Raw genomic sequence first — 13405 nt, 5'->3', positions numbered from 1 at the left:
GCTCACTAAAAGCCAGCAGCAGCACAGCTGCAACCCAGGTACCCCCAAGGCTGCACCCAAGGGTGCCCGATAAAACAGCGGAGGTTTTAGCTGTGGTCCTGCAATGCCGATGTTAATGCACGTGAGCCAGCCGTTGGCTTGCCCTGCGCTGCTCTCCTGCAGAGGGGGGCATTTCTGATTAAACCATCAAAATACTTCCTAAGTAAGCCCAGAAAAACCCCACAGATGCAATCAGGGCAGAGACTTCCCTATTGGCATGATGCATCCAGTTGTTACTCCCTGGTGCTCTTGAGGGTAGTAAAGGTGAAGCTGAGGCAGTTGTAGGCAGTTTGGTGGCTCTTCATAGAATCAGCTGGGTTGGAAAAGGCCTTTAAGACCACCAAGTCCAACCTTTACCCCAGGACTGCCAAGTCCACCACTAACCCATGGCACTGAGGGCCTCATCTACATGGGTTTTGAACAGAGGAGGCCAGGACATGGTCCACAGCTCAGGCCGCTTCAGGCTCTCACAGCAGGCAGTGCTGCTCTGCTGGGGTCTCTGGAGGAGAAGCCTAAACCTCTTCGTCCTTCTAAGACCATCCTCTACCACAGAGGGAGCAGTGTTGGGGCTGCTGCAGTCCCTGGCTGGTGTCACAGGCTGAGCTGTGTGGTGGCTCCAGTAAGTCCTGCTGCCCTATGCTGGATGATGAGGCTTTTGCATGATCACCCAGCCAGGACATCCCCACTTCTCTTGTTTGAACCCTCCTCCAATGAGCACAAAAGGATCAGTCCCCATACACACCCCAGCAACCTCCAAATGGAACTGCAACAGTTTGGATTTTCCCAGTCTTTAATAGAATTGTGGTTATAATGGCAAAAGCTGCAAAACAAGCCTAAATCTCAAGTGCATTACAACACCAGCCAAAGCAAATCTTAATATACCCAAGAAGAGACGTGCTAAATCACACCCACTGGGTTGCCAGGAATCCTTGTTGACATACATGTTCACTGATGAGATCCTCTTTGATCCAACGCTCATCCAGCAATCCTATTCATTTCTCCATAGAACAAAAGCAGTCTGATGAACATTACAAAGTAGCACCATTTTGGACTACTACCATCAAACCCCCACAGTACAAAAGACCGTCCCCAACAGGACTTCTCCATGGGGTCAACCACTCACGGAAGAGAAAACCAGAAATGAAAGTCACTGACACACACATCACCTTCCCCTCAGCTCAGCTTTACAGCACACACACTCCCAAGAGGCATCAGCTGGAGCTCTCCCCCTTGAAGTGGGCACCACATCCTGCCCATCCCTCCCTTTCCTTTCACACAGCTTTAAGACCAGACCCAGTGTCCCCAGAGTTACTTTTTCCCTTTTAGCTTTGGCTTGATGCTTTCCCTTCAGAGCCACACAGGAGGCTGTGCTCAGGCAGATCCCACATAAAACTTTCATTCTTCTTTCTTTTTCAAGAGACCCTACTGAAGTCATCCAATTTTATTGAGATAAAAATCCTGTGCAACTCAGAGCACTGAAGAACTTGGACTGATTTTTAATCAGTAATACAGACTTTTATAGCTCTGTGCTCAAAAAGCAGGCCTATCGCCTATAGTGCTTTGGGTAAATGACATTATAAGCTTTATTAAAGAAAATTCTTCTGCAATGAAGCTGATGGCTAATTTTCATCAGATCCACAAGTGAGATGTGCAGAAAGGACAGAAGTTCCGAAGAGATCTGGACTTGGAAGGCGGAACTTTTCAGACCTGCATGGGGGAGGTTGACATCAGTCACTCTGTTCACACCTTCACCAAATTATTTCAGGAGAACATAAGAGTGTTTTCCACAGGGGAACTCCAACTGCAGACTCCCACTGTCCAGTTTTATTTAGCTACAGATCTAGCAGGATCTGTTTTTCCCCTCCCCACCTTGATGGGGGTTCAGAGTTCAACAAGCAACCCTCTACCAAGATGATCCCTGCTCTTCACACCAAGCACCAGCTGCAGGGATATTCTCTCTTTATCAGCTCCCAACAACTCCACACCAGCTCAGTAAGTCCCCAGACTCTAGCCAAGTCACCAGTGTCCAACCTCCAACCAAGCCTGGCAACCTTCACCATCGGTGACCCTCAAGCTGACATCCCACTAACGCTGCTGATCTCCTGAGCCTTTCCTCAATATCCCACAATATTTGCTTTTCTGCTGTAAATTAAAAGCTTATCTTCTGTTGTCCCCCGCTAGAAAGATGGTCAACTCACCTTCATTTTCTCCCTGAGAGCCTGACACCCCTCCTAGCCTTTGGTGCTCTACAGCAAAGAAGGACTAGAGAGCTTTAAAAGGGGCAGCAAGAAGTAAAGGACTCTGGTCCATCTACATCTTCCCAAGAAGAAATGTCCAGGGCATTTACAAAGCTAATTTGACTCATGATTCCATCTCAGCCTAAAAGCTCATCAGTAGCATCTTCTGGTACCAAGTTAGGGCATTTCACAGAGGTCTTGCCAAGGCTTCTCTGGGCTCTATCAGGGTACATAACTAGGGTGTTCCAGCCAGCATTGCAGCCACGTCAGCCAGGCAACAAAGCTTTAGTTTCTCTTTCACTATCAAGGGTGAAACTATTATTTACCAGACTGCTAAATCCAGATTAGTTATAGCCATGTAGTTTGAAGCACCTGGAGCCCTCAGACACAGCAGTGAATAAAACCAAGACTGCTCCTGATCTGGCAGCAAGGCACCGACTTGTGCCTCATCGATCCCATGTTACCAAGCTGACACGCTGCCTGCCACAGGGGGAACCAGCCCGCCTTTCCCCAAGCTGCGGGGATTTCCAAATATCATAGAACACAGAATGGTTTGGGTTGGAAAGGACCTTAAAATCATGTAGCTCCAACCCACTGACATGGGCAGGGACACCTCACACTATCTCTGTCCGACTTGACTTTGAACACTCAACTTCCTCCTCACTGATCCGAGGAGAGCACGGCAGGGTGTGGGAAGCACGAGAGGACATGCAACAACTGTCCAAACGATATCTGGCACACACCAAAAAGACATGGGGAAGTTTTGCTCCAGTGGGGTTCCTTTCTTTTGGGCCAGGGACACTCTTGTAGGCAAAGCATGGCTGAGAACTGGCCAAAATAGCAGGTAGAAAAGGTGTGGGAACAACCCCACTCCCAGTCAGCAGCAACATAATATATTTTGTGGCTTTGGGGGGTGATTGCTTTTCTTCCTCAACTCTGCAAGCTACACATTCCCCCCTTGCACAAAGGGGCATGTGTTCCCCTTATCAGAACAGCACAGATCATCAGCGCAACTCACCTCAGTTATTCCAGGCATAGCTTAGAAGTCTGCCTCTGCAAAAAAGAAGGGCAGAGCGTTAGGCTTTGAGGTAGAGCACCCTGTGTCCCCTGTCACCACAAGCCCACAGTGCAGAAACCAGAGAGCTGCTGCTTCTCATCTGTGTGCTGGCTGTCAGGCTGGGCCACCACCACCAGTCCCCACCGCTATATCCTTCCTTACAGTCACCAAATATAAAGCCAAAACTCGCTGCACAACCCACCTTTTTCCAGGCAAATTCACCCAGAAAGAGGTTAGAGTGCTCTGCTAAGGCTGTTGTACCAAATACCTAGAGATAATACCAAGGCTTCTCCATCTGCTACTAAGGAATTCTTCCCTGGGTACGTGTACACCACCCTTTGAGCAGCACAGATGAAAACAAGTTTGTTTTCCATCAACAGCACAAGACCTTCAATATCCCATTAGAGAACTCTGTTCCCCCTGTGGTTATAAATTAACAAGCTCTGGCTCCTGCCCACAAACGATGGCAAAGCTTGAGAAGGAAGGCACACCATACCCCACTGGAAATCCTGTGGCTCCCTGAAGGTAGAATGGGCCACCCTGCAAAGGTAGATGTCACCCTTCTGGGGGGTGAAAGGTGCATACACCAGGCGCTGGAAGTGCCACTTATCATCGAAGGACAAGTCTGTGTACTTCACGTTGTTCATGGGCTTCCCATTTTTGAGGAGGGAGATTTCAATCTTCGGAGGGTGGAAACCGCTCACAAAGCAGTTGAGGGTGTTTTCTTTTCCCATAGTGACAAGATCACGGGAGTACACATCCACTTTTGGTGCCTCTGGAGGAGAGAAAGGGGGCAGTGAAAAGCAGGACTGCAGCACACACCACCAAGGAGAACCACAGAGTGGTTTGGGTTGGAAGGGACCTCAAAGCTCATCCAGTCCAACCCCTGCCACGGGCAGGGACCCCTTCCACTAGAGCAGCTTGCTCCCAGCTCCTGTGTCCAACCTGGCCTTGAACACTGCCAGGGATGGGGCAGCCACAGCTTCTCTGGGCACCCTGTGCCAGCGCCTCAGCACCCTCACAGGGAAGAGCTTCTGCCTAAGAGCTCATCTCAGTCTCCCCTCTGCCCGCCCGCGGTAATCGGTACCGTGCCCCTCACCCAGCCCCAGGCACTCACCGTCCGCCTCCCCCAGCGCGACCAGGACCAGGAGCACGATCAGGATCAGACCCCGCATGGCTCCGGGCAGCCCCATGGGCACGGCTCTGCGCAGCTCCCAGCGCTTCTCGCTCCCCGCCTTTTAGAGAGCCGCGGCCCGAGCGTCACCAGTCCCTAGGCAGACCGGCAGAGGAGAGGTTCTGCAAGCCACCGCGCCTGCGCACTGCGGCCATCGCAGCTTTCGCTTTCACTTTCACTTTCGCTTCCGCCCAGGGACACCGCCCGGGGACCTGCCCCTGCCTCGGGGATGAAGGCGTCGAGGACGATGGGGGCACCGAGCACCAGCCGAGCCCGGGCGCGGAGCTGGGCACCTGCGGTCAGGAGCACGCCCGGGAGCCAGCCAAGGCACTGGGAGGTGCGCACCCAGCTCCTGCCCCTCACCACACGGGGGTAAAGCCACCTCGTGCAGATGTTGCAGCCAGGGCTGGTATCACATCGACAGCCTGCACCGGCAGAGCCCGGCCGTCTTCCCTTCTCAACCCGGGTTTGTTCTCTTTACCTGTGCGGGAGCTGTTGTCCAGCAGCTGCAGGATGGCAGATGAACTCTGTCAATCACAACATGGTACCAAACACAAGGACCCAAAGGGCAAAGAACCGGGTTTTCTGTTGCCTCCCCTCCAGAAGCCTAGGAACGCCTCCAGGTGGCCCTGTAACACTGCTCGGAGGACAATAGTAGAGCAACATCAAGAAAATAAGGCCAAAACAGTGAAATGAGCCAGTATTAAATGGCACGTAGGTATTTTATACACCTAGAAGCTTGTCTGCTTGTGGTCCTACGGGTCACAGGGTATGTTTAGAGTTGCTGTTTCAAAATGGCAAGCAGATCCATGTATCTTGTCTCCTGCCTTGCTGCATAAGTATTAAAAATATAAAAAAAAATGAGAGAATGGAAAATCTCAACGAGTGGGGAGAAAACAGCAATATCAGGGCATTCCCCAAGTTAAATCGATAAAGCATGTAGGGAGAACATCCCCCACCCAAAGACAGAAGGTAAATCAGTAGAAACAAAACCTGCAAAGGCTCGTTATCAGTCCCCACCAGACCAGGTGAGCTCTTGCTGGGGTTGCTGGCTCTCTGACAAGCAACGCTGGCAGCCTCACAACTGCCATTGAGTGTTTTCAGTGCGGGATAAGGCGATGCAGCTGCCACCAGAGCTTCATCAGGGATCTCGGGGCTCTGGCAGAAATAAGCCCCAGCAGCTGTGTTGGGAGCTGAGCTGAAACGGGGCTCCCTAACACGGACCCACAGGCCAGTCTGATCTGCTCAGGTGAGCCACCCCCTTGGCTCAGGGAGGGGTAATTACAAAAGACTGCAGGACATATATCCTTCCTCTGCACTGACACCCCTTTGGGATGGGAACCCCTGGAGATGCTGGGACCAGCAACACCCAGCAGACTTTCCCTGTGAAAAGAAGCTGAACCATCGGTTTCTTCCAAGTGATGTTTCTAAAAGGCCATGCTGGTTTTGTCAGAACAGCCAAACGTTCCTCTTTTAAGGCTATTTAGCCATAAATATTTAAGCAATAGGTGAGGCCTGACAACCAAGGCTTACAGGATCTTCACCTTTGTTTTGCTCCCCTGCTGCTATAGATCTCCAAGTCACGCCTTCCACCAGAGCGGCCTCATCCCTCCGGTTCTGAACGGCCGTTCCACCACAGGGAGAGACGGCCGCGGTGGAAGGAGCCGGCCTGGGCCGTGGCCCATCCCGTTAGAGACCGGTGTTCGCAGGTTACTCCCCGGTTCTCAGGTGGGGCCCTCACCGCACCCCAGCGCGTCGCGCCGGCGACAGGCCCAGCTGGGAGGGCGGGGATGAACCGAGGGAGGCGTGGCCTAGTCGAGGGGGCGTGGCGAGGAGAGTGCGCAGGCGCGGGACACAGGTGGGCGCCGCCATGCTGTACGGCAGGTGCAGGCGAGGTGCCGCTCTCCTCCCTAAAAGGCGGTGGCGAGGGCAGCCCGGCCTCGTAGAGGCATGGCGGAGGGCGGCGAGCCGGTTGTGAGTGCCCGCCCCGCTCCGCCGGGCGCGATGCTCCGTCCCCGGGCCGCTTCCCTTCCCGCTCCCCTGGGTCACGCCCTCTCGGGTGCCGCGTCCCCCGGGGCCGGCTTTCCGCGGAGTGGTCGGTGCTGGTGGGGTGCCCTTCCCTTCCCTGTGCTCGGGTGCTGTTCGTGCCCCGGTAGGAGGGTGTTCACTCTGGAGCCTGATGGTGTCCTTCAGCACTAAAGCGCTGGTGCTGTTCCATGGTGGCATCCCCTGTGGTGGTGGTGTCACCTCCGGGCAGCAGCAGCCCTGGTCCTGACAGGCTTCAGTAGGCTCCTACCCTGTGCCCAGCCTTCTCTGGTAGTGCAGTGTCTCCCGCTCTTTCCTTGTCCAGCTTCGGGGCTGCTGTGAGCCCTGGGGTCTGCCTGGCCCCCCCGTGGGGTGAGGGGTGAGGTTGGGTGCCTCCCACTTTGGGAGCACATTAGGGTTACCTCTCCCTTAGCAGAGATACTGCTGCTTTCGACTGCAGATCATTGAGGACTACCTGCTGGTGGAAGATGCACCTCTGCTGGAGGAGATGGCTGAGGAGGATGAAGAGCTTGACCTGTACAATGAAATGACTTTTGGGATAGGTAAGATGCCGGGGTGCCCTAGTGGTAGGGAGACCAGGCAGCACCCAGTGAGGTGAGGAAGATGGAGGTGGTGGGGTGAAGAAGGTTCCTGCCTGGCTGGGAGCAGGGACTGTAGTGGGCACTGCCTAGGCTCTCACCTACCCTGATGTGCTCTGCTTATCCTCTCCAAGACCGAGACTCTACTGAAGAGGATGCCTCAAAACTCCCAGTGCCTCCAGGGATAAGCCCTGAGCTGGCCAAAGCAGTGGCAGAGGAGACCAAGGCAGGGGAGGAACTGGGGCCCGAAGCAACTGAGCAGCTGGAAGAGCCCCAGGAGGAAGGTGGGGTGGAGCTGGAGATGGAACAGGTTGGCTCTGAGTTGGAGGAGCAGGAAGAGCTGGACACTGAGGATCAGGAGGAAGACCAGGAGCCCTGCGAGGAGCCCAGTGACCTGGGAGACCCAGCAGTGATGACAGTTGTGCAGAGCAAACCCACGCTGGAGGTGATGCATGAATGGAGAGGGAGGGGACTCACTGCTCCCCTTCCATCCCCACATGTGGGGGTCCTTGCCCCACAGAGGGCACTGAGGGTAGCTTGGTCTGTGTCCAAGGGAAGAAACCCACCAGGGCTGAGCACATGACTTCTTTGCTTGCAGAGCCAGGACTCGGCGGTGCTGGACAGCAGGATTGGTGCTTGCTGGGCAGACTTTGGCAAAGAGGATGTGGTAAAAATGTCCCCTCCTATCCGGTGATGAGGCTGCTCCTCTCCTGTGTCCTCCTCCCCTGTGCTGACCATCTCCCTGTCTTCCAGCTGGCCATGGATCCCAAAGTGTGGGGTTCCCACCCTGGCAGTGTCCCCCCTCCCAACATGCTGGAGGTGGGTACCTTGGGGAGCAGCTGAGGACCCCCTGGCACCCTGGGCTGAGGGTCATGCAGGCAATTTGGGGTGATCAGGGGACCTCTAAAGTCTTCTTGTCCGACTGGAGGTGCACAGATGTGTCTCTTGGGTGCTAAGGCTGTGGGCAGAAGTGACCACCTGAAGCAGAACCTGGCTTGGAGACTAAAGGTGTTGAGTTTGGGTGTCACTGGTGTTGCAGGCTGCCAGGTTTGGAGCCTGGCTGGTGCATGGTCTGGTATTGGGAGTGCTAAACTCATCCCAGCTGGGCCCCGTTCCCACCTCCTGCTGCCTCCTCCCAGCAGGATAAAGCCATTGTCCAGGTCCTGGAGAGGCCCCCACCATCCGGCAATGTGGCTCTTGACTTCCTCGGCTCCCCGGTGCAGAGGGGCTATGGGGGCTCTCCGCAGCTCAAGCGCTCTGATATAAGGCTGGTGTCCCCCAAGTCCTTCCCACAGCGGTTTCTCCAACAGGTAACGGGTTTGGGGGACTCTTGCACCCCACTTTCTCTGCCCTCCCCTCCCCTCCCCAGGAGTGCAGCCTTGAGGACAGGCTTGTCCCAGTGATCCCTCCTGTCTCCTGCCCTGCAGCAGTCGCCTCTGGTGCCTCGCTCCCAGCGCTCCCCTCGGCCCTTTGTGCCGCCTCGAAGACCCCCTCTGCTCTTCACTTCCAACCAGGTGATGCAGTGGCCTCTGAGCCCCTGTGTGTCCCCTCTGAGGCTGCTGGTGTAGTCATTGCTTCACAAATCTGTTTGCCCTGATGTCCCCACAGGACCCGCATTGGGCATGGTGGTGCACTTGGTGTCATGCTGCAGCACTGGTGATGGACCTGGGGCATACAATCCCCAGTGACAGATGGGTCCCCTCACCTTGCTCACTGTAGTGGTAGCATCCTGGTGCAGGTATCACCTCGCCATGGTGCCCCATGCGTCCCCTCTGTGCAGGGAGAGGGTGGCCCCTGCATGACAGGGAGCCAGAAGCCAGCATGGACCCCCCACACCTCTCCAGGGCCCTTAGAGGAGAAGGCTCAGTCGTCTGATCAATTCTCTTTCCCTTTCCAGACCACAGGGTACACATCTGCAGCCCCTTTCCAGCCTATGTCACCCAACATCAGCCGCCCACCACGGCCTCTTGCCATGCACTTTGGTCCCATGTCTCCCTCTTTGGACCCTGCTCTCTTCTTCAGTCCATCAGCCAGTGGCCAGCTGAACCTCAGGTAATGGGGTAATGTGTGGGGTGTTTGGATTCGAGTGCAGGAGACCCCCAGCACAGCTGGGGATGTTCTCCCTCTCTGGGCTGAGCCCCTGACCCCCGGCTGGTCTCCCCTGCAGTGTGCCCAACCGTCTGACCCAGCTGCACCCACAGCACCAGCGCATCCTGACCCAGCGGCAGCAGCAGAGGTGAGGGTGTCCCTGGGGACCTGTGTGGTGGTGGTGGGGGGTGGCTCTGGGTGGTCACAGCAGGCTGTGGACTTCCCTGTGCTAGCATCTCCTCCAAGAAGCTGTGGTCTCCTAAAGTGGACTCTAATGCTGGGCTGATGACCTCCAAGGAGAAGGACTGGGTCATCAAGGTGGAGATGATCCAGCTGCAGAGCGAGAACATGGATGATGATTACTACTACCAGGTGAGCTCCTGCTGGCAGCACCGGTGGCTTATTCTCCTGGGGGCTGGGGTGTCATCTCTTTGGGGAGTGCCAGAGCTTGTGGTGCCGCCCCTCCAGGCTACGCCTGTTGTTACAGATGTACTACCACCGCCTGGAGCGCCGGCAGGCGGAGGAGGAGCTGCTCGGGGGCCGCAACCGGCAGGAGCCGCCGAAGCTGGTCACGCCGTTCATCCAGAAGGTGGAGACCTACAACTCCGGTGAGGGGCTGCGGGAGCCGTGGGGGCCCGGCGAGGGGCTGTGCGCCGTGGTCTCACCGTGTCCCCTTGCTTCCAGTGGTGCGCATCGCGGGCTCGCTGGGCCAGGTCGCTGTGTCCACCTGCTACAGCCCGCGCCGGGCCATCGACGCGGTGCACCATGCCCTGGTGGAGGAGGTAGGTGAGGGGAGGCCAGTCTGGTGGCTGCTCTGGATGCCGCCCTGAGCTTTCCCTGGGCCCTGGAGCAGCTTTAGCAGGAGCTTTAGGAGCTGCTGTGGCCAAGCCTGGGTGCTGCCCCACACTGTGGAATGGGGCATATGGGTGGAGCAGTGGTGGCAGCTTGTCGCCATCAACAGGCGTGGGATGGGGCTCCGGGCAGCCAGAGCTGGCTGTGGCCTCCCTGTGGGATCAATTGCTCCATGTCCTGAAGCTGCCTCCAATTCCCAGGGAGCAGCTGGCCCCATGCTCTGCTGGCAGCAGTGTCCGGTGCTGGCTGTAACTGTTGTGCCTTCCTTTTTCCCCTCCTGAAGGCTACGGGGAGCCACCGTCTTCGGGCACTGCACAAGATCGAGAAGGTGAGTGAGCCATGAGTGGAGCAGACTCTGTTCTCATCCACCAAAGAGCTCTGCGAGGGGATGTCTACCTGGCAGAGGTCCCAGTTGTGAGAAGATGCTCTGAGCTGCCCCCTTTACCCTGTACTATTCTTCTAGCTCTTCCTGCAGCTGCTGGAAGTGGAGGAGATGCAGCGGAAGATGTCTCTGGCTGCGGAGGAGCAGGAGCAGAAGAGCCAAGAAGCAGAGCGTATCTACCAAGCCTTGAAAATCAGGGCTTGCAGCAGTGAGGAGTGAGTTTGTGCTTTGGGAAGAGGGCACCATGTCCTGGCCCTCGCTGGGCTCAGATGGTCAAGGATGAGTAGTTCTGGGTGATGGGAATGGTTGGAACTTGACCTCTGTGTGTCACTGTGGCCTGTGCTGGCCATTCCTATGAGCTTCATCCTCCATTGGAGCTGATGCTGGTCCTTCTGGATAGACAGAGATGCTATGGGTCCCTTGGGATCTGTGCCAATGGAGCCTTCATCCCCAGGGAGGCAGAGGATGAATTTCTACAACTCCTGTGTGTGCAGAAGGGCAAGAAGCTCATGGCCCGGCTCCTGCCCCACCTGAACCCGGAGCAAGCAGAGAAGATCCTGTTAACCATCACCCACCACCTGCCCTTCCTCATAAAGAAGGATGTGTTGGACGAGGCAAGCACCTCCAGCAGGGCTGGGGCATCCCAGGCTGTCTCCTTCCTGTCTACTCCTGCTGCAGGGGCACCCTGGGCAGTGGGGAGCACATCTTGCTGGGTTCCAGCATGGCCAGGCAGCTGGCAGGGTTGACATGAGATGGGAACTATCTTCCTTCCCTGTGGAGGAGAAGGGTCTCTAAGAATGGGGTAAAGCAGTGGTGGTGGCAGTTCTCTGCTCGGGGGGAGGTGTGGTGTTGGCCTTTGTGTCCCTCCTGGGTGTTGGGATGGGGCTGTGGCTGTGCCAGGTCAAAGGGTCTCAGATCCCTGCTCTCCCCTCTGCCCTGTGCAGTCTCTCCCCCTGCTCTACAGCCCGCTGAACAAGGTGGTGGGCAGGATGACCTTCAGTAAACTCATTGAGGTCCTGCAGGAGATGAGCAGGCCCCTCCCTGAGTCCACTGAGCTCCCCATCACCATGGCCTTGAAGAACCAGGTATGTGGCCCTGCGGTAGGCAGAGCCTTATGTGGTGTCTATGGGGTGCTGCTGCTGCTGGCTGTGACTCCTGGTGCTTCCCTGCAGTTTGGGATCTCCTTGCTCTACTCCCTGCTGAGCCATGGTGAGAGGCTGCTGTCCTCCGACACACCGCTGGAGCCACAGAACGGGGACTTCGAGCTGTGGTGAGGGGTGTGTGAGCAGCGGGGCCGGGGCTCCCCATCCCATGGGGTGCTCACCCCCGTGTTGGTGTTCCCAGGACAGACATGGTGTTCCTGGTTGCCCGGGAGCTGTCACAAGTGCCCAAGGCCTCTCTGGTGGAGCCTCTCTTCTTGCCCAGCAACCTTCTCTCGCTCTTCTGCCGCTACCTGGACAAGCAGACTGTCCACCACCTGGAAGCCAAGATGGAGTGAGTACCGCCTGGAACACTGCCTGCCTTTGCTGGGCATCCCCTGGGAGAGGAGGATTGGACAGCATTGGGGCTTATTGCTTTGTTCTCTTGGGGTGGGGGGAGGACCCTGTTGGATGCAAGTCTCCAGATCTCCGTGGGCTGAGCTGATCCTTGTGTCTTTGCTCCTGCTTCCCTGGGGCAGTGTGAGCGTTGACAACCTGCCAATCCAAGCCTATTCTTTCCCTGTAGGTGCTCCTCGCTGCCGTCAGAGGCTGCCATGTTGTGCTGAGCCCTGGGAGCTGGGAAGGGAGCCGGGAATGCGATCGGGCAGGGCCCGATGCCAAAGTGACACTTACCCTGGTGCAGGGCACTGGGTGACCCAGGCACTGGCAGGGCTGGTGCCAACCTGCCCAGGGCTGGGGAGCACAGCACGGGGATGAGGGTAACTTATTGTGCCTCACAGCCATGGGGGGTGTGTGGGGGGTGTGGGCGCTGCACAGGGGCGGTGGGAGCACCTGGGTGAGTGACTTGTGTACACTTCAAATAAAAAGGTGATTCATGAGCTCCTTTGGCTCCTGTGGGCAGCTCCTCCTGGGAGCACTGGGGTCCTGCAGGTGTCCCCTGGGATCTGAGTGTGCATTAAAGGGGAAGGAGAAGCAGGGAGGGATGCACAGAGGACCCAGACAGGATTAAAGGGGGGAGTGGAAGAGAAAGGCTTAGGGGGGGTCAGAGGGGAATTGAGCCTCCAGGGAGAGGAATGGGCTGGAAGGAAAGGGATGTGGTGGGGAAGGTGGACTCAGAGCTTGCCCTGAGGGGAAAGGGAGGATCTTATGTATTCAGGAGGGCACAGATGGGTAGGTTATGGGGATCTTAAACATACATGGGTGGGTGATAAAGCACCTCTTCTCTCTGAGCGCTCAGACTAATTAGCCTTAGAGGCTTGCAAACATCCTCATGATCAGAAAGGCTTGCAGAAATCCTCATGCTCAGGATTTGAAGCCTCTTCCTTCAGGAGCTTTAACTGACCATCACTACCGCAGGCTCACCCTCACTTCTGCATCTCGGGCTGAGGGGCTGAATAGGGACAATGTCTGTAGAAATGTTTGTGGCTCCTGCCTGGCTCTGTGGTGGGATTTCTCCTGATTCTGTGGGATATGGGACACCTATGTCCATCCAGAGGTCTGAACTTGATACCCAAAGCCTGGTGTGTATTCAAAAGAGGCTTGCACCAGAATGTTATCTCTGGAAGCTATCCTCTGCCCAAGCTCCAACCCCTGTAGTTGAGAGAAGGTGAAATTACTCCTTTTAAACCAACATCCTCCAAAGGTTAGTGCGCAGTGGGACTTTGCAGAGTACAAGGATGAGACTGGGAGGAGAAGGGAGGGGTGAGGAGGATTTATCTCTGTTGCTTGTCAAGACTGCTCTCTGTTTCAGAAATACATGGTAGAGGAGCAATTGAGATGCCTAAATACAGCT

The 13405-nt window shown here is 56.0% G+C and overlaps 2 protein-coding genes across 5 annotated transcripts; one reads left to right on the top strand and one right to left on the bottom strand.

The window, feature by feature from the left end:
• Positions 1 to 811: 811 nt before the first annotated feature.
• Positions 812 to 4591, bottom strand: B2M (beta-2-microglobulin). Its single transcript, XM_062612065.1, has 4 exons — positions 4451 to 4591; positions 3830 to 4108; positions 3295 to 3329; positions 812 to 1746 (listed from the first exon to the last, which is right to left on the bottom strand). Exons 1-3 carry the CDS (start codon positions 4524 to 4526, stop codon positions 3316 to 3318), a joined length of 369 nt encoding a protein of 122 aa, XP_062468049.1. The 5' UTR covers positions 4527 to 4591; the 3' UTR covers positions 812 to 1746; positions 3295 to 3315.
• A 515-nt stretch (positions 4592 to 5106) lies between these two features.
• On the top strand, positions 5107 to 12495 carry PATL2 (PAT1 homolog 2). Of its 4 annotated transcripts, XM_062612061.1 has the most exons (19): positions 6348 to 6481; positions 6993 to 7095; positions 7266 to 7576; positions 7730 to 7798; positions 7885 to 7950; positions 8274 to 8441; positions 8559 to 8645; positions 9029 to 9183; positions 9299 to 9367; positions 9453 to 9591; positions 9707 to 9827; positions 9904 to 10001; positions 10355 to 10399; positions 10535 to 10668; positions 10908 to 11067; positions 11398 to 11538; positions 11626 to 11723; positions 11798 to 11947; positions 12179 to 12495. In XM_062612061.1, the coding sequence occupies exons 1-19, from the start codon at positions 6458 to 6460 to the stop codon at positions 12216 to 12218; spliced, it is 2178 nt and encodes a 725-aa protein (XP_062468045.1). In that variant the 5' UTR covers positions 6348 to 6457; the 3' UTR covers positions 12219 to 12495. The 4 variants fall into 4 exon arrangements, with proteins under 4 accessions (XP_062468043.1, XP_062468045.1, XP_062468042.1 ...); XM_062612059.1 differs by lacking the exons at positions 6348 to 6481; positions 11398 to 11538; positions 11626 to 11723; positions 11798 to 11947; positions 12179 to 12495 and adding an exon at positions 5107 to 5221 and having other exon boundaries at positions 7272 to 7576; positions 10908 to 11279; XM_062612058.1 differs by lacking the exons at positions 11398 to 11538; positions 11626 to 11723; positions 11798 to 11947; positions 12179 to 12495 and having other exon boundaries at positions 7272 to 7576; positions 10908 to 11279.
• Positions 12496 to 13405: the final 910 nt, after the last annotated feature.

The sequence above is a fragment of the Pezoporus occidentalis genome, unplaced genomic scaffold (genome assembly GCF_034315485.1).
Source record: "Pezoporus occidentalis ecotype Australia unplaced genomic scaffold, CSIRO_AGI_Poc_V1 ctg159, whole genome shotgun sequence".
In the NCBI taxonomy this organism is placed as follows: Eukaryota; Metazoa; Chordata; class Aves; order Psittaciformes; family Psittacidae; genus Pezoporus; species Pezoporus occidentalis.
This window is presented reverse-complemented; position numbering and strand designations above follow the sequence as displayed.